At 41.4% G+C, this 17,968-nt stretch overlaps 1 protein-coding gene across 1 annotated transcript in view; it reads right to left on the reverse strand.

The window, feature by feature from the left end:
- Nucleotides 1–3,471: 3,471 nt before the first annotated feature.
- The window catches only part of RBM5 (RNA binding motif protein 5), a 21,931-nt gene continuing 7,434 nt past the window's right edge, over nucleotides 3,472–17,968 (reverse strand). Inside the window, exons 5-24 of the mRNA XM_006873583.1 lie at nucleotides 17,487–17,560; nucleotides 14,928–15,011; nucleotides 14,136–14,196; nucleotides 13,644–13,709; nucleotides 13,109–13,269; nucleotides 12,537–12,634; nucleotides 11,921–12,008; nucleotides 11,690–11,767; nucleotides 11,537–11,609; nucleotides 10,844–10,929; nucleotides 10,379–10,463; nucleotides 10,083–10,174; nucleotides 8,032–8,193; nucleotides 7,544–7,693; nucleotides 7,391–7,462; nucleotides 6,642–6,821; nucleotides 6,321–6,395; nucleotides 5,032–5,129; nucleotides 4,825–4,954; nucleotides 3,472–3,665 (exon numbers count right to left, since the gene is read on the reverse strand). Of these exons, the coding sequence (XP_006873645.1) occupies nucleotides 3,540–3,665; nucleotides 4,825–4,954; nucleotides 5,032–5,129; nucleotides 6,321–6,395; nucleotides 6,642–6,821; nucleotides 7,391–7,462; nucleotides 7,544–7,693; nucleotides 8,032–8,193; nucleotides 10,083–10,174; nucleotides 10,379–10,463; nucleotides 10,844–10,929; nucleotides 11,537–11,609; nucleotides 11,690–11,767; nucleotides 11,921–12,008; nucleotides 12,537–12,634; nucleotides 13,109–13,269; nucleotides 13,644–13,709; nucleotides 14,136–14,196; nucleotides 14,928–15,011; nucleotides 17,487–17,560 (2,039 nt within the window). The 3' untranslated portion in view covers nucleotides 3,472–3,539. The remainder of the gene's footprint in view (nucleotides 3,666–4,824; nucleotides 4,955–5,031; nucleotides 5,130–6,320; nucleotides 6,396–6,641; nucleotides 6,822–7,390; nucleotides 7,463–7,543; nucleotides 7,694–8,031; nucleotides 8,194–10,082; nucleotides 10,175–10,378; nucleotides 10,464–10,843; nucleotides 10,930–11,536; nucleotides 11,610–11,689; nucleotides 11,768–11,920; nucleotides 12,009–12,536; nucleotides 12,635–13,108; nucleotides 13,270–13,643; nucleotides 13,710–14,135; nucleotides 14,197–14,927; nucleotides 15,012–17,486; nucleotides 17,561–17,968) is intronic.

Raw genomic sequence — 17,968 nt, forward strand, 5'->3', positions numbered from 1 at the left:
GTGCCACACCTCGACTCTAACATATTTTATCTATATGAATCAAGCTGTATCATAACAAGATCCCTTGGGGAGCTTGTTAAAAGTAGATCTTGATTGGGAATGCCAATCTAAGCAGGTATCAAACCAGAATGAACTGGTTCCAAGCCTGTTGTTGATTCAAAAATAATCTCATGGAGTCCTGGTATGTTGTCGTGGGATAAGCACTTAACTTACCTTGGGAAACCTATTCAGGGTCCCTATGAGTTGTGGAGTCCTGGTGTGGCGCTGTGGGTTAATGCACTGGACTGCAAAGTCGGTTTGAACCACAAGGTCAGTGGTTCAAGCTCAGCAGCTGCTCCATGGAAACCCTATACAGGGTCACTATGGGTTGGAACTGACAGGACAGCACTAAAAGAGTCAGGCTCTATCTACTCCATGGCACTTACCACTACCACCACATAGAAGAGGCACATCTTGATAGATGGAGTGCTACCACCTGGTGGCCACAGGGAGCACAGCACTCTTCCTGGTCTAGGGTCCCGTCTACAGTGTACACACACACCCCTTCACACCCCACCTGTCCCTTAGACTAGTTGCACTCAGGGCGTCCTTGAGACCCCCAGCCAGACTATGCATGCCTGGGGAGCTTAGTTCAGGCCTGGCCACTCCTCTGGGTTTCAAAGTGTTTGATGCATGGCCATGACAGCTGCTCCCAGTCAGTCTTCAAAGTCCTGCAGCACCTGTTCTGGGAAAGGGCAGTCTGGACTTGGGATCCCTAGAGGTTTCCTCTAGTTCCTCAAGAGCCTCTTCCAAGTTGATTTCCCTGATTGGGAAGTTTAGGCATGGTCAAGAGTGGCAGCCTTATGCTCTGGACACACACTTGGGCTTGGGGGTGACACAATCATTCGTGGGGAAAAGCCCGGGCCCTATAGACTGAGGATAACTTGGCACTGGCAGGATTACTCCCAAATATGGTCAAACCTTGAAAAACAGGGTCTTTGGTTTAAGTATGGGGTAAAGACTCTGGGGACAGAAGTTGCGGAGAAGGCTGAAAGAAAGGCGATCTGACAGCTTTTGAGGGGCTGGCTCAAATACAGAAAATAAGCGCAGATACAGGAAACCCATAGCAGTGCCAACAGCAGACCTAATGGCCTAGAGCAGTTTGTGGGAGCTTTGAATAGCTGAGTGAAAGGTTTAGTTGGTGCCATGCAGAGATGGCCAACTTAGTCTAGGAAAGTCAATCTAAGGTTCGATATAGCCAGTGGAAGGCTGGCTCCCCTGATAATATTCAGCTTCTCCAGGGAAGAAGTTCCTACCCAGCTTTTGACAGAGCTGAGCGTATGTAATTAAGAGCTTCCCAGATCCCATTATTTGTGTGCTCATGCTCACCTGGAAGCACCTTCCAGGCGGGCTGTCAGATGAGTCTAATTAGGCCACTTGTGAATGGTGCTCAGGTGCTAGGAGCCTTGGCAGCTCCATGTAACTGCTCTGGAGGAGGGGCTGCCCTACTCTCCCCAGGGCTACTGACCCTTGAGGATCCACATTTCTCCACCCCATCTTTGGGAACTTGGGCTGTGATTTCTAAGGCTCCCAAGCCTGAACCCAGGAGTCCTTGTGTGGCACAGTGAATTAATGAGTTATAATTTAGAGTCCTGGTGTGGCGCTGTGGGCTAATGCGTCAGAATACAAAGTCATTTGAACTGCAAGGTCACCAGCTGCTCCTTGGAACCCTATACAGGGTCGCTATAGGTCGGAATCGACTCAACTGCACTTAACAACAACAATGTAAAGTCGGTTTGAACTGCAAACTCTGCAGTTCAAGGTTACCAACTGCTCCTCATAAGGCTGTTATGGGTTGGAACCAACTCAATGGCACGTACCAACAAGGCTTAACCCAAGTTCACGGATTCTGCAGAATACTGTGATGAAGCACTGCCCTGAAAACCTCTCCTGAGGGAATTGCCCACTTCAATTTTATGAGGGTCAGACCTGCCTGAAAATAGGGAAGAGACCAGCTACATAAGTGGTAGAGTTCCAATTTTAAAATCAACTCCCAAAGAACAATGCCACCCTCCTTGATTGGAGGCCAAACCCGTGGAGCCCAGGATTTAACGTGCAAGCACTGATCACTCTCACCTGGTCCCAGAATAGCTTTGAAACCCTTTCCCCGCCCTTACCAAAAAGAGTCTTGCTGAATAGAAATCTCTCCAGTGCCAGAGACAAGGATGGGATGACCCCATTTAGAAGAGAAAGCTCTGAAATGTCCCAGGGCACCTCCTTAGCATTTGAGAGAAGACAGAGGCAATGGGAATGCTTCAGGGGGATAGATGGCCTTCTCAATTCCTCTACCCTAGCAGAAGGTGGACCAGGTGTCATCTGTTCTGTGGCCAGAAGCAGGGATGGGAGGGCTGCTTTGTACAGCAGTAACACCCCCATCCCTGTATGCTTGGAATACTAACTGAAAACTTGACACACTGATCAAACTGACTTTGGTTCTTGGAAACTGGAAGGAAAAGCTAATTCAATTATAGTTAATAGTTTCCATTAAGTTTTACAATATTTTAACAAACTCTTGAACTTGACAAAATTTGAACATGTAGCGTAGTGGTTATGAATCGGGCTGTGAACCTTAAGGTCAGCGGTTCGAAACTACCAGCCGCTCCACGGGAGAAAGATGAGGCTTTCTACTCCCGTAAAGATTTACACCCTCGGAAACCCTATACAGGGTCACTATGGGTCGGAACCGACTCGATGGCACATACCAACAACAACAGCCATACTACCCTGAACATATCCAATCTTGTCTGATCTTGGAAGCTAAGCAGGGTCAGGCCTCCTTAGTACTTAGAGAGTAGACTACCTGGGAATACTGAGTACTGTAGGCTTTTAAAAATCTGAAAATGAGTAATGGTAGCAAAGGAAAATAACATTAAAAAAAAAAATCTTATACATACATAACCTGTAACAAACAGATTTCATCACCAGGACTGACTGACAATGACATGCTTTGACCACTCACTCACCCAAGAAAAAAGTGACAACAGTATCATTTTTCAAGGTATTTCTTCTGTAAAGGAGCCAGATTTGGCAACTAGACTGAAAATCTTCCAAAATTCTGTACAAATGTGTAATATACAAATATACACAAGGCTTTTGCCAAGAAAAGACAGCACAACGAAAATGACAGAGGTGGCTTTGGGGTCATATACCACCTAGGGCATCTCAACAGCTCCGAGGAATGCAAGGGCTGATGGAGCACAACATAGGCTGCACATGTAAAACACACTACATTACACTATGTACACTGAAATATAAAAGTTCCACTGAAACCGCTGGCCTATTCACACACCTTCTGGATGGAAGGCCACTCACTCAACAATCCACATTAGAGGCCTCCTTTAAGGTAGGCAGGAGAACCCCATGGAATGAAGTGGTTCACCCTAAAAATTATTAATAGCACAGGTGTGTCCTGAAAGGACAGGTGGTAAGAATGAATTCAGGATAGGGACCACTTTTTGTACTTCTTGGAGCTCCTTGTCAGGCTGCTCACTCCTTCAGTTTCACTCCATCTCCGTGAACCGGGCAAACATGGCTTTCCGGACTGCATCCTTGTAGGAATCAGCACCTGACAATCCATATGCGCTGCCTTTGGCTCCTAAGCCAGCTCCTTTTAGTCGAACTTGAGCCTGATGGGATAGAAATGCTGTCAGCAGCTGGCAGGTATGGTGGGTATTTCTCCCAAGCCTTCTTCTAATCAAGCTCACTTCTTATGGATCACAACCATCCCCAGCATAAAGGAGGCGTTTTATATGAAAACAAGGATTTCTACATTGGAGGACCTACAGCAGAGCTAAGGAATGAAGGAACAAAACATGCAAAGAATGACAGGAAGATGGAATCACAAATGCTTCCCTTAAATGCCTGGTCAGCAATCATCCATGGATGGTAAGGACCCCCTCCCCACAAAGCACCCCAATGAAGATGAGGAAGGCCTGGAAATGTTAGGCACAAATGACAGCATTTGCCAGGTCACTTTGCTAGCTATAGAACTTGCACAAGGTAAGCATGATCTGCCAGCGTAGAATGGGAGCCATCACTAGTGCAGCTCTTATTAGCAGGCCAGTCAGTAGGGTTCTCTGATTTTGAGATTATGTCTTTATCTGGGTTCTAACCAACTAAGGGATATCTTATCAAGGAAGAATATACTACTAAATTTTAGTTTGTTCCATACGTAGCCAAAATCACTTGGAAAGAAGCCAAATCACAGTTGTTGTTAGGTGCCACTGAGCCAGTACCGACTCATAGTGACACTATGCACTACAGAACGAAACACTGCCAGATCCTGGGCCAACCTCACAATTGTAGCCACGCTTGAGCCCATTGATGCTGCCACTTTGCCCAATCCATTTCGCTGGGGGGGGGGGGTCTTCCTCTTTTTCTCTGACCCTCTACTTTACCAAATCATCATACTTTTTATTAAATCAAAAGGAAAGGAAAAATAAAAAGCAAAAGAAGTACTCTCAGCTGTAAAGTCCTGTGACAGGACTTTAATGAAGGATATAGAAACACATAGTCCTAAGGAGAAAGCTAATTTACCTACCCTTCCCTTGCCCAAAAAAGACCAAAAAAATCTATTTGAAGTACTACACCAAAACCTGTCAACTCATATCCTAAATGAAAAATGAAGATGGAGTGAAGAAGGGCTGCAGAAAGTAAGAATGTCTCATTTGGTGGTGATGAGATGATCTGGCAGGGACCTCTGGGCACTCTGATCTTTCGATCTTACCTACCTTCCAAATAAGCTTGTAAGCCCAGCACCCACTGAAAGCCAACCCTATTGCTTACCTCAATGGGGGCTGTGATACCTTGACACTTCCTTCCCAGACCTGAGCCTTCCCGCCAGCCCATGGCCTGTAGCATCTTGTTGCCAATGTTACTGTGGTCAATGCCATCTTTGGTGGGCTGTTCATAATTCCTGCCAGCGACAAACACACAGTTAATTAAATAGCCAGAGCCTCAGTAAATAAACTGGAAAATGTGCACAATACATACACAGTGCCAGCATCAAACTGCTTCTTGCGCTTGGGCTCTGGAGGTTCTGGAATGCCATACTTCTCCCGTCTTTCTGCAGCTCGATCTCGGTATTTCATCTACATGGAAGAACAAACACTGCTGGAAACACTCAATTCAATCTTTAACAGTCTCAAGCATCAATACTTTAAGACTATGGCCTTTAAACATTTTTTGAAATCTGAATTCGGCTTTTTAGACTGGTCTGAAATAACAAATTGCTTTGTTACCTTCACTGTACTTAGTCATATCTAAAATACCAGGTTTGTAAAAGGTGGATTATATGTGGAACCAGGGCCAGAACTGTCTCTAAATAGCACTTTTATTTAACAAGCCACCACTTGTCAAATTCTTCACCCAGCCAACTGGGCTATAGGTGCAACCTGCCGAGATCCTAGAGGGAGAGAAGGCCGAGTTGCCCCTTCCTTAGCATTTGGACAGGTCCACTTCCAGGGACAGACAGGTTTCCAAGGAGGTTTCCAGAGAGGCATACTTGCTCAATAGGTCTTGGGGAGAAGGTAGCCCCAACTACTATCATTCTCAAGGAGTTCTGGTAGCGGTTACAAATTGGGCTGCGAACATTAAAAGAGGTCAGCAGTTCGAAACTACCAGCTGTTCTGCAGGAGAAAGATGAGGCTTTCTGCACCCATAAAGATTTACAGCCTCAGAAATCCTGTATAAGGGTTGCTATGAGTCAGAACCGACTCCACGGCATATAACAACAACTATCATCTCGGAGTTCTTTCAAGGCAGGAAATTTCTAGTATCTGCCCACTGTAAATTGTAAGCCCAGCATTCACAGGCTTTGTATATTCATTTCACCCAGCTCTCAATGTGCCTTATCAGCCCATAGCACTGACTGCCAGCTCATACCAGTCTCACAGGCTTTTCCTGCCTTTCCCTACAGACCCCAACTCTACATATCCCTTCTCCCACATTTCCTGTGATTACTTCATTCCTTGGGCCTAATTAAAGCCTCCATTAACAGTGAAGGCTCCCCTGGCCAGGGCAGCTAGGAGTCTTCGCTCATGACCTGTGAGCAGTCTTGAGAATGTGCTTCAGTGTTGAACACCCTCATGAGGGACAGGAAGGGACAGTACAGAGCACATATAGCCGGGGTCCAGTCTACAATGACTCACACTGGCTGGGACTTTAAGTATGTAACAAATCCTTTCACCATCTGGGACCTAGAACTAAATGCTGAAAATAAAAACTAAAAGCAGATAGATATCCCAAGATATTCTTCCTATTGGCACAATGTTCTAATTCACCTCTCTCTCCCTCAGTTCCAAGGCTTCCAGCTCCTGCTCGCTGAGCCTGGATCGTCGGTAGATGTCCATGTTTTGCTGTGTAAAAGATTTTATAGACACAGTAAGAACTCAGGTCATCCTAACATGAAATGTCATAACCTCAGTGGTATCTTAAAAGCCAAAACCCAAACCCGTATACTATGACATGGAAAGCAGAGCCCAGAGTGCATGAAACTGCAGTGTTCCTTTCTATTTTAAAAAGCAAACATTCAACAGTATGCATTTAGTGAACACTGCTGCCTCCCCTCCCAACCTTAGATTAGCTCAGAGAAGTACGGTTACCTTGTGTAGATCAGACAGTTGTTGATGCCTAACTAGGGCATCTCTATTTGGGAACTGGCGACGGCAGAGCAGGCAGGCCATCTTCTTCCAGTCAGCCAGCTTCTCTTCCTCACTCTCAAGTCTCTCCACCAGCTCTTCCTCATTGTCACTGTCACCACTGTATGCAGCAACCAGACCCCTCTGGAGACAAAAGGAGGGTGGGTCACTGGAGATGTACAATAGGAAGACAGAAATGCTTATACTCCTGGATAAGGTACTGCCTCAACCAAAGTTCAAGAATCCCATTAATCCCACACTTTAGTGTAGTAGGGAACTGCATTTCATCAAATTGTACAAAGCAGTCATCAGGCCCTGAAATGGCAGGACTCACAGTCTCTTATAGCTCAAGAAATAGATTCCTGCATGACTGGCCACGAATGAAAACCCAGTACAGCCAGTGAAAATAATGGTCCACCCAAGCCAATGTCTACCAATTAAAATTAGGCTTTTCTTATCTTAATTCTCTCTATCCAGACCATTAAAACTCTTGATTTACAGATACAGGCCCCAGTCATTACTCCATCTCCCCTACTCTCAGCGAATGGAAAACAAAGTCCTGAACATGGATTCTACATACAAAACATACTCCAAATCTTCACCAACAGTGGAAATAACCGGTTTTGGGTAAAAATCACATGCCAATTCAGATTCATAAGTGAAAAACAAACCAGAGATCGTCGTTAAAACACCACAGGTGGGTACTGCCTTACTTTGAGGGGATTCTCCTCATCTCCATTGCGCACCAATTCGGGGATGAGTTGTTGTCTTTCTGCCAAGGCTCCCTGTGAAACAGAACAAGCCATGAGTCTCAAGTTGTACTTAAGCTCCTGATTGTGAAAGATGGCCATTTCTGCTAGTGTTACCTTCTTCTCAAAGAGAGCAAAGCCAGCATCTGCTGCAGCAGATTCTCTCCTTTCCTCTTCTCTCAAGGAATTGACAGGCTGAAAGCTATTTTTAAAATTTTCTTTCTGCTTATTTAAACTCTTAGCCCAGCGTTCCATGTCTTTGGCGATCTAATGTCAAACATCAATGACCATCACAAAAACAAAACAAAAAAAATTTGTTATTATTACGTGTCATGGAGTTATTTAGGTAAAGGAACTTAGAAAACAAAGCCCATGTATCTTGACAATAAGCCATTACATATTTTATTTCAACCACATGCCCAGTAGCAAAATCCCTTTGATGAAATACCTTACGAGATGATTACCACTCAAAAGTGTTTAGACAGATAAGCCATGAATATCATGAATATGATAATACTAAAAAATTATAAGATGCTCCAAGATCCAAATTAGGACCAAGACTCTAAAGAGAACAATGTAGGTCCCCTGGAAGATCATGTTCTTACCTGTTGGGCTGTTTTACTCTTAGGTTTTTCCTTCTTTTCTTTTCCCTCTTTTGCAGGAGGCAGGCCTGTCTGCTGGTGGGCACTAGATTCTGCAGCCGGCAAATACGTCTCTTTCTCTCCATCCCAGTAAAGGTACTGCTGGGTTAATGTGTTGTAGTAGTACTAGAAAACAAACAAACATACAAAAGCTAGTGAGTACTTTGTACTATTTTAAATCAAGAACTTAAACATTATGTTAAACATACAAATACAAATGTTGTGGATCAGTTATTATTTCAGATCATAAAGAACCTCTTAGAAACCTTAGTGCAGTCAGCCAAGAGATCGTGTGACAGGGTTTCCAAGGAGTGGCTGGTGGGTCTGAAACACCAACCTTTTTGGTTAGAAGTCCAGTGCTTATCCTACAGTGCCACACCAAGTCTAGTTCCCACAAATTTAGCCCCTGGACCTAGAGGCACTCAAAGAGCAAGGTGCCTTCCTCCTTTCCATTGATAAACTACACAAACCAGGTAGCCAGAACAGGTGGCTCAGCAGTTTTTAATCACACATTCTCCATTACAACCAGGTTATGGTTCATCATCAAGTTCACCAAGACAACCAAATATAGGGCTATAAACACCAGCCTGAGAAGCTGGAAGATAGTTATGGTAACACAACGCAGTCTGAAGTGTGTGGAAGGAATGGCAACAGAGGATAGGCAACACCTATCTTCTCATCTTCTTTATACCCCAGTCACTCACTCTACCTGCTGAATAGGAACTCAGAGAGAGGGTCTGTCTGTTGTGGTCTTTCCAGAGAAGGTGGTGTAAGGTAGCAAAGACAGGAGCCACAACTTTTAGGGCTAACAAGAATAGTGGGAGAACCCTGCAGAGGCTTGTCATGCAGCTTCACACAGAGCTTGGCACTGTTCTTTTGGAAACCACATACTATCAGGAGAGACCTGGCAGCTATAAATTGCAAGTTCCTGTTAAAAGTGCTTATTTTACTACTCTCTCTATATAGCTCCTGGTCATAGATTGTTCTTTATGGAACATCAAAGTTACTTTTATTCTACCAAAATTAACCAGCACCCTATAGATCTGTTCAATTCTACCCTCAATAATATGAGGGGGCTTCAAACTGTTTGCAGAAAAATGGAATTAACAAAACAGAATTTTTCCACAAACTTTCTGAAGCCCTCTCATACATAGGAACATAACACAAGCAGTTACATATTTATAATTCTCTATATAAGAAACATCCAAGACTAGGCAAATACATAGCTAGGAAGTAGATTCATGGTTGCCAGGGGTTGGAGGAAGGTGAGAACTGAGGATTTCTTTTCAAGGTGATAAAAAATGTTCTGGAATTAGATAGTGGTGATAGGAATAACACTGAACGTACTAAAAATCCTTGAATAATATACTCTACAAATCACGAAGTCAAAACCTCTATTTAGGTTTTTACGTATAGATTAACAACCATCTATAAATTTTAACTGGATAAAATACTATGGTAATAGAAGTCAGAATAGTTGTTACTGAGGGGGGACAGGGGCCTCGACTGGCAAAGGGCATGAGGGAATTAAACATGCTGGGAATCTTCTTTCTCTATAGCTAGCTGTAGGATAAGCACTGGTCCGCAAGACTGGTTTGAACTGCAAGGAGAGCAGTTCAAATCCACCAGCCTCTCCTCAGAAACTCTATACAGGTTGGTATGAGTTGGAACCAATGACAGTACTTAACAACAATAGCTGAGTGGTGGTTATATGTGTGAATACACATTTCAAAGAAATGCATGTTTCACTTGTGCATTTTCTGAATGAATGTTATATATATTTACCCAAAACACTTTTTAAAAAACATAAAAACTTAATCTTGAATCCTAAAACAAAAATTACATTTTGGTGGTTCTGAAAAAGTGAAAACTAACCTGCATTACAAAGAAAGCAAACAAATGGAAAGTACTCAGCATTCCTAGCTCCTTTATGGGGAATATTTAATTCCATGTCTCATAATTAGATTTAGTAATATTATTTCCAGTGAAGCTGAGGAGGAAAACAGTGTATTTACTTGTGAATTGGGGTCATAGTAGAGTCCTGTAGTTGGATCATAGTAATATCCTGAAGATTCATCATACTGGTAAGTGGATGTGTCAGGCACTGCTGCAAAAAAAAATTACACATACAGTCATTCCAGGTAAAAAACTAATTTTACTTTCAATTATAAGCCACTGAGATGCAGCAGGTCTTAAAATTTTTCTTTCTTTCACATTTCCAAGTGCCCCACTGATACACACAAAGGACGAGTAAATAAAAGCAACAACTAGGACCTTCTACATGTCAACAATCCCATGAGATATGACTTACCATATTTGGTACCAGGAACTACACCAGTGGGCGAAGCGGCTGGGGCCTGTGTACTTGTGCTAGTGCTGGGCTGTGTTTCTTCAGTCTGGTAAAGAAGAGTGGCTTTAGTATAATTTCAACTGTCACATTGTCTAAGAGAACTAAATCACTGCAGTCACCCAGGAGGAGGGGCCCCCTTGGCATACATAATGAAGCCAGTCTAAAGCAATCCTTGAACAAAACTCATGCTGACAGCTTTCACCTTCAAAGTTTAAGTCAAAGAAAGTAGGAAGTATAAATAACATAAAAACTGGAATCTTATGCTTAAAATTTATATTTTAAGCATATATTTATGTGTATAAATAAGTAGAAATGTGTGCATTACTCAATTCTGTCTTACAGGGCAGGAAAGGACAATACTTGTACAGTAAAGAAATAAAGTTTTCCCAAAAGTCACCAGTTCTGTACTTAGGACCACAGGATTACCGGAGAGCCAGGTGGATTGGAGGTTTGGTTATATAGCTGAGGACTCTGGGACACAACAGCTGCTGAGGTGGTTGTCACTGCTGTGCCTGATGATAAACAAAGGGGTTAGGGGAGCCAGGGCACTGACCTCCATGCCAAACATTTTTATCACCGTAATGCCCAATCTAGCCTCTGTCTTTGTATATGTCAGTTCTCTATAACCTAACTCAGTATCCCTGAACCTGCAACATTTTCATTTTCTTACAATCCTATTAGAATGTGTGAGGAAAGAATCCATATCCGTTTTGGAGAAAAGATTTAACTGCATGGCTCTATCATTTTGAAACAAACATTTTAAAAACAAAGGCGTCTTACAGTCAACTCTTGTGATTGGTATCTGGGCACCAGGCTCCAGGACCATACCTTCTTTGCTCATCTGAACCCGTGTACACCCATAATTTCTAATACCACAGAAATGGGAAATACAGAATTCCAAGGATGAAAAATGATTGCAACATGATCTCAAGAGATGTGCATCCACTCTTGATCTTCCCCCATAACCTTAGATACATGGTGACAACACTGAATATGGCTTCCCTCCCAAACGCTTGCAGATAAATGGACTTGCAATTTTGGGTGCAGTTAAAATATCTAGTCATATCTCCTCAATTGTAGCTGTTTAAAAAAAGATAAAAGGGGGATGAAGTTTACTACCTGATGCAGATGATGCATCAGATTCCAATCCTCCAGCTTGCTGCTGATAAAACTGCTGGTAGTCCTGAGAGTACTGAAGAAAAGTCCACCATTAAGGCCACTAGTCTCCATACTCTGGAGATGAGAAGTTGGATACTGGTCATGTCTACCTACCTGAGCATACTGGGCATAACCATCTTGGCCTGGCTGTAGGTAACTGTAGTCAACATTGCCCCCTTCACCACTCTGAGACTACAAAATGCAAACAGAAAAGGAAACAAACAGTGAACATCAAGGGAAAAAGAAGTATTCCCTTAAAAAGAAAAAAAAAAAAAAAAGTCGTTACACAGCTTAGGGCCAATACCACCACACTTGCTGCTTGAGGAAAAAGATCCTCCATCTTACCTGGGTGGATGACCATTGAGCAGCAGCAATGGCTGTACTAGCCACAGAGAAAGCGCTGACCCGGTTACCATCTGGGAGGACCAAGTCTCTGAAACAACGAAGATTTAATGATTTATTTCTACTCCTGATCAGTGACCCCACACTGCCATGGAAAAAGTAATTCACTCTGGCTTCTCAGTAAGTCTCACTCAGATTCAGGCAACGCGATTGTTTCAGAGAAAGGAGGGGTCTCCACAGACAAATCACTCACTGTCCTACTTCACACCCTGACATCTATTAAGGCACTAGGTTAGGTGAGCAATACTAAAAAAGGAAATTCTACACTTCTTGATTGAAGCACTACATACACGAAGCTATCTATCAGCATGCCAATCTGGAAAGAATTATTTATGGCTGGGTTTGACTATACTACAGCAGCATGCCATGACAGATAATTTCAGTATTTCTGCCAGACTTGCCTATGTCCTAGTCTAGAGTTTTCTGGTCAGCTAGCTATAGAAGACAGTTTCCTTGGCAACTGGACAGTGTAGAGAGCACAGACTCAGGTAGTTACCAATGCATTGCTGGACGAATATGCAGATGCAGTAGTTTAGGTAGGTATAATAAAGACACTCACTTTCTGGCACTTTTTGCAAAATCAACCCCAATAGTTTTGCCATCAATTTTCAAAGGAGGATGGAGACTCTGTAGTATCTGAAGCAGTTGAGAAGCATCCTGAAGGAGAATGTGAAGAAAAACAAGTTTGCTGTATGTAATTAAAAATCCCTACTAACCCCTAGACCTCACTGAAAGCAGCAGTTTTCCGTTAAAGGGGGGAAAATGAAAAATGAGTCTTTATTGTTTGTGGATATGAAAGGAAATCTTTCTTTTTTCCTTTAGGACATGAAGCTCTCTAGAGTTATTAAAGGACTAAATCTAAAATAAAGAAAAATAAAAGCAAAAAAGACTAAAACTGGATCAAATACCAGTTCTGCCAGTATTCTCTACAGGTATATTTATTATTTTTATTGATTATTGAAGTAACAAGTCCCATACTTTTGCTGTTAACTTATTACGGAGCTTTGAACCTGAGGGAATAGGGAGTATAGGAGTCTCATGACAGAACATCACAATTGGATTAACCATCAACAATTAACCTCTTAGAGCTCCATCTCTCTTTTAAAGGAAAAGATTCAAACAACATCTCACCATTGCAGAGGACAACTGCACAAATGCGAAGCCTCTGTTCTGCTGGGTCTGTTTGTCTTTTATGAGGCGGATATTATTAACAGCTAGGGATGCATAGGGAGATAACGCCGTCATGATGGAATCCACCACAGTGTGCGGTGCTATGTTCCGAAGGATGATCGCTGGGGATAAATAAGATAAATGACTATGTGTTCCTACCACCATTGCTTTTCAAAACAGGTACAAGAACAAACGGAATTCCATTTTGGGAAGTTCCTAGTGTAACTTTCACCCGGACATCAAGAAAATTTTAGTGGGGTAACCTAAAGCGGACCTTTAAAAATGGATTATTGCTGTTAAGTGCTGTCAGATCAGTTCCAACTCATAGAAGCTGTTGGTGAGAGAACAAAACCTTATAATTGAGGTCAACTTCTAACACAGCCTCAGTAGGAGAAAGATGAGGCTGTCTCTATGGGTCACTATGAGTTGGGACTGATGGCAGTGGGTTTGGTTTGGTTTTCTAACACAAAGGATGAAAGACTATTCTTCAACTTACTATCACAGTAGTAATCCACAGACTGAACTGACTCTGTGGTTCCAGAGGGCACTTCCTGTTCAGAGTCTACAAGAGAAGAAGGGGAATGCAATACTTGAAGGGAAAAAATATTTTTTTGAGAGAACAAAACATAAAAATACCCCAAGTTTCAAAGCGCATTTAGCATTGGTTCTTCTTTTTAAGCACTTGTGGCTATAGTCTAAAACCCTCATTATTTTTATTATTATTAACATGTAACGTAAAAATTATGCCAGTTGTACAGAAAAATGTAAAAAGCAAAGACAACAGATTTGATTTTTTTTAACAGATTTGATTTTGACAGTAAAAATAGTATCTATATTTTCATAATCATCATTAACATTTATTTAACCTTAAAGGTTTAAAGGAAAATATACATGTTACTTGTTTAAATGTCCTACCAATTATACTTTTTTAAAAGAATGGCCCAATTAGGTTATAATGCATCGTCCAAACAGTCGAATCCAGGCTTACCAAACTTGTCAGCTCCACACCGGAAGCATTTTAGTCTTTTCCTGAAATTGTTAAGGCAGCACTGAAAAAGAAAGTTTTATCTATAATTATTTCTCACAGTAGGCCAGACTTTCTAGTAGTAACTAGGCTTGAGCAACAGGACCGTAGATAAAGTTCAGAAACCAACAACAATAAAGCAAAAAGGGATACCACACATTCAAGATAAAGGACTATAATCTAAACTCAGAATGTTGCACCACGTAAATTCTTCCAAGAAAAAAAATCTTAGTGTTCTGAAGTAATATTCCCTTTTTATCAAGTTCGGAAAATTTTTAGGTCACCCAAAAATCCAACTCAGAAACATCTATCTATATTCTTACATATATTCAACATCTACAAACACAATATGAACTGAATACGATCCAATTCCCCAGTGGATACAGACACATGATGAACAATAGTGCACTCTCAAAATGTCAGTGAGTCAAGATGTCAATGTCAACACTCAAATCAAAACTGTGTTTTGGTGATCTTGCATAACTTGAGCAGGAACACATGGATTTTTGTCAACGAAGTTTAAAATCTTCTGAAACACTGGGCTAAGAATGTTAATAAAATAAAACCTATAGTGTTGTAGGGATTCTGTTCTCTAATACCAGCACCGAATGACCCAAGGAAAGTCACAAACCACAACAATCACCTTATGATAAAATCTGGTTATTGTGTACTTTAACTAGTTTTCTTGTTAGGATATTCAAAGAAACAAACAGAAAAATACATATCTAAATTGTTTTTTTTAATCTGGGAAGATACCTTGTTGCAAAGCCAATCTTCAAACTTAGGTCTGGGATTGCTGTAATGCATCGCAATGTGCTTTCCTTGAATCACCAACTTTTTCTGTAAAAAAGAAAAAAAAAGTAATTAGTTATTCCCATTGTGAAGAATGTGTGTCCATTTTCCCAGGGCAGAGCACACTTCGGAAAAATCAGTGCTCTGGAATTAAATGGACAACATACGGGGAAGACCAACCACCGCCACCTATACTCTGCCCATCCAATCCTTCAGATAGGCAGTAAGAGAATGGGATGCGGAGTAAAGGTAAACGGAGTCAGGGAGTGCTGAGAAAGCTGCCAAACACTGACTTGCACCAGGCCGTGTCTCCAGCAGAGACAGAAGTCCTAACATTCAGCATGGACAGGTTGCCTGAGAGTGACAGTATATTTCGAAAAACAGAACACACAATTCTCTCAGTTCTGATTGTCTCCTATTTCAGCCCTTAGCATGGTGTCCATGGGCTTTTTTTCACTTTTCCCCCATTCCCCATCCTCATGTAAAGTAAAAGCCTTTACATTTCTCCCCTTCCCTCAAACTCCTGCTGCAGGATGTGTCTTTTGGGGGAAAACAGAAGGGGAGCTAATTTTAAAAGGGAATGTGGTTACAAGTGTTTCTCAGGAAGGACTATTTTGAACGCCACCAACTCAAGCACAGCTAAATGAGATTTCTTCCTGCCTACTGCAGCCATGTAGTGTCCTAGGTGACAAATGTGTTTTTCCTAAAATGAATGGTACTCTTAGGATGAGTAACCAGGAGGCCAATGAAGTTTCTTCAGGGTGGGTAGGAAAAGTTGATAAATGCATACACCACCTCATCCATTCTAGTCAACCATGTGACTAAAAGGGACTCAACTTTAAAAGGTCAAAACTCCAAGCTGAATCTAGCTAAGAGTATACTTAGCACCTCTCCCTAAAACCCTTCATCTAACAGCATATATATATTTTGTGGGGGGGAGGTTGGGTGGGATACGTGGGTAGGACAGGATAGTTGACACTATCAGAACAAATTCATACAGGAGGTTAGACATCTAGATTTTAAAAAGGAGTCTACCCCCTTTAAACAGACATGCTATTGAGCACTTGGTTGTTGCAAGTCCTCTATTTACGATTATGTTGTGAATTTTATCTCTGTAGTATTTAAAGGTAAGACTACACATCTGGCCAAGAGGGAAAAAACTGAAGGGCCATCCACTCACTGTGGTGTGCAGAAGCAAAAATAAAGTAGCTGGGAGATATATCAACAAATCATCCCACTAGAAGAGATGTGTGCTAGGGGAGACGCCAAACTACCACTGATTCCCTAATCCTATTGTCCTTTTATTTCTGGAGTGAATTTGAACTGTAATGAAGCATTACATATTCATATAGCTTTGTATGTATTAAAATTGTGAAGATCTTTAAAGTTTTGTAAGTTTAAATATTTTAGGAGTTTTAAACTCACAAGCAAATCATTCTGGCACATTCACTGCAACAAATGAGGTTGCCATGTTAAGAAAGCATGACATTAACTCAGGCTTATATATGAACATGAAGTATGTCTACTTACTAGGATGGTATCCATGGTATGAAATGAATGAAGCTCTACTTTTATAAGTAGTTGTACTTTTATAAGATCAGGTTGTGGGTTTAGAAACTGACGGGCCAAAAAATCTGACAGAAAGCCTCTTCATTAGTGAGTCGGTATAAATGACAGTGTGTTACAAATCAATATAACTCTTATTTTTGGGTCAATCAAATAATAAAATGCTGTAGAAAAGCAGCATAATGAGTTATATAACTTTCCAGAATGCACCTGGCTTAAAGCATCCAATACTGTGCATTAGAGTTCTTATATAAAAATATTACTTAAGTGCCAAGAACAGAACATTATCTTGGCAAACTGAAAATACTTCAGTTAATGTTACATCAAATGATTTGCTTTGAACAGACTTTAGAAGGCATTCTCAGAGTAATTACAGTGCTAATGCCATTCCAACTAGATTAAAGATACAAACAGGACAGGCTCCCAGGCTAAGCTCATCAGAATTATGGTTCATAAATTCCAGTGGCTCTTTACAAAGTCCCTAAAGACCCACCTGAGAAGTCATGCTTCTAGGAGGCTTGTGGTCTCTAGGCAGAAACAAGGAATTACTTGATTTAAACACATAAACAAGAAAAAAGCCTGTCACAGACTTCTATTATTAGACTAAATTATCAGAGAGTTTACTCTTCTAAGCATACTCTCAAAGGACATAATGAATAGGAATATAAACAAGAAAAAGGGAAACATCAAGATGTTTTGGCAATTACCAGACAGGTTTCAGTGATTAACAAAGCCCTGCCAGGTAAGCATGTTAAAAGGCAGATCAAATTCTGCAATGGTACTGACTAATAATGTCAATTATTTAATATATACAAAGCTATTTTTTTTCTTTTTTTAATTTATAAAGTCACTCCTTTGGAACAAACCACTCCTTCAACCTTTTTTTTTTTTTTTTTTTTTTAAATTGTACAGACTTGTTCCATTTCATCAATATCTAGACTTGGTGAGTGAAGCAACCTGATTGGCTTCCATCCAGCTGGTAGCATCTTGCAAGTGATAAAACTCCACGAAGGCGAAACCACGGCTTACACCTAGAGACAGCATTCAGATATAGACGGGATACTCGTGTTAGTCAGTTCCTTTATAACAGGTGAATCTCTCTCCCACTGCTTCAACACTGCGTGACAAAGCCAATTGGGAAGCAGCTTTACAAATGTGACTTGACTTGGGGATCTTCTTGATACTTTGCCATGGCAAGGAACCAAGCCGCCTGAACTAAATGCCACTCCATTTGATTCCACGCTTAAAAAGTAACCATGCAACCGACTACAGTCAAACAAGTAGTTTCATAACATCACTACTTACCAGAAGGAAAAAAAAAAAGTCCCTAAAAACAAAGTTTTAAAAAAGTTCCTCAGATGCTAACATCATTTTCAGTCACATTCCTTAGCCATGGCAAACCTTTCATTCTGAATTCATGTGGTTGAAGACTGGGGGGG

Source organism: Chrysochloris asiatica, unplaced genomic scaffold, assembly GCF_000296735.1.
Source record: "Chrysochloris asiatica unplaced genomic scaffold, ChrAsi1.0 scaffold00246, whole genome shotgun sequence".
Lineage (NCBI taxonomy): Eukaryota > Metazoa > Chordata > Mammalia > Afrosoricida > Chrysochloridae > Chrysochloris > Chrysochloris asiatica.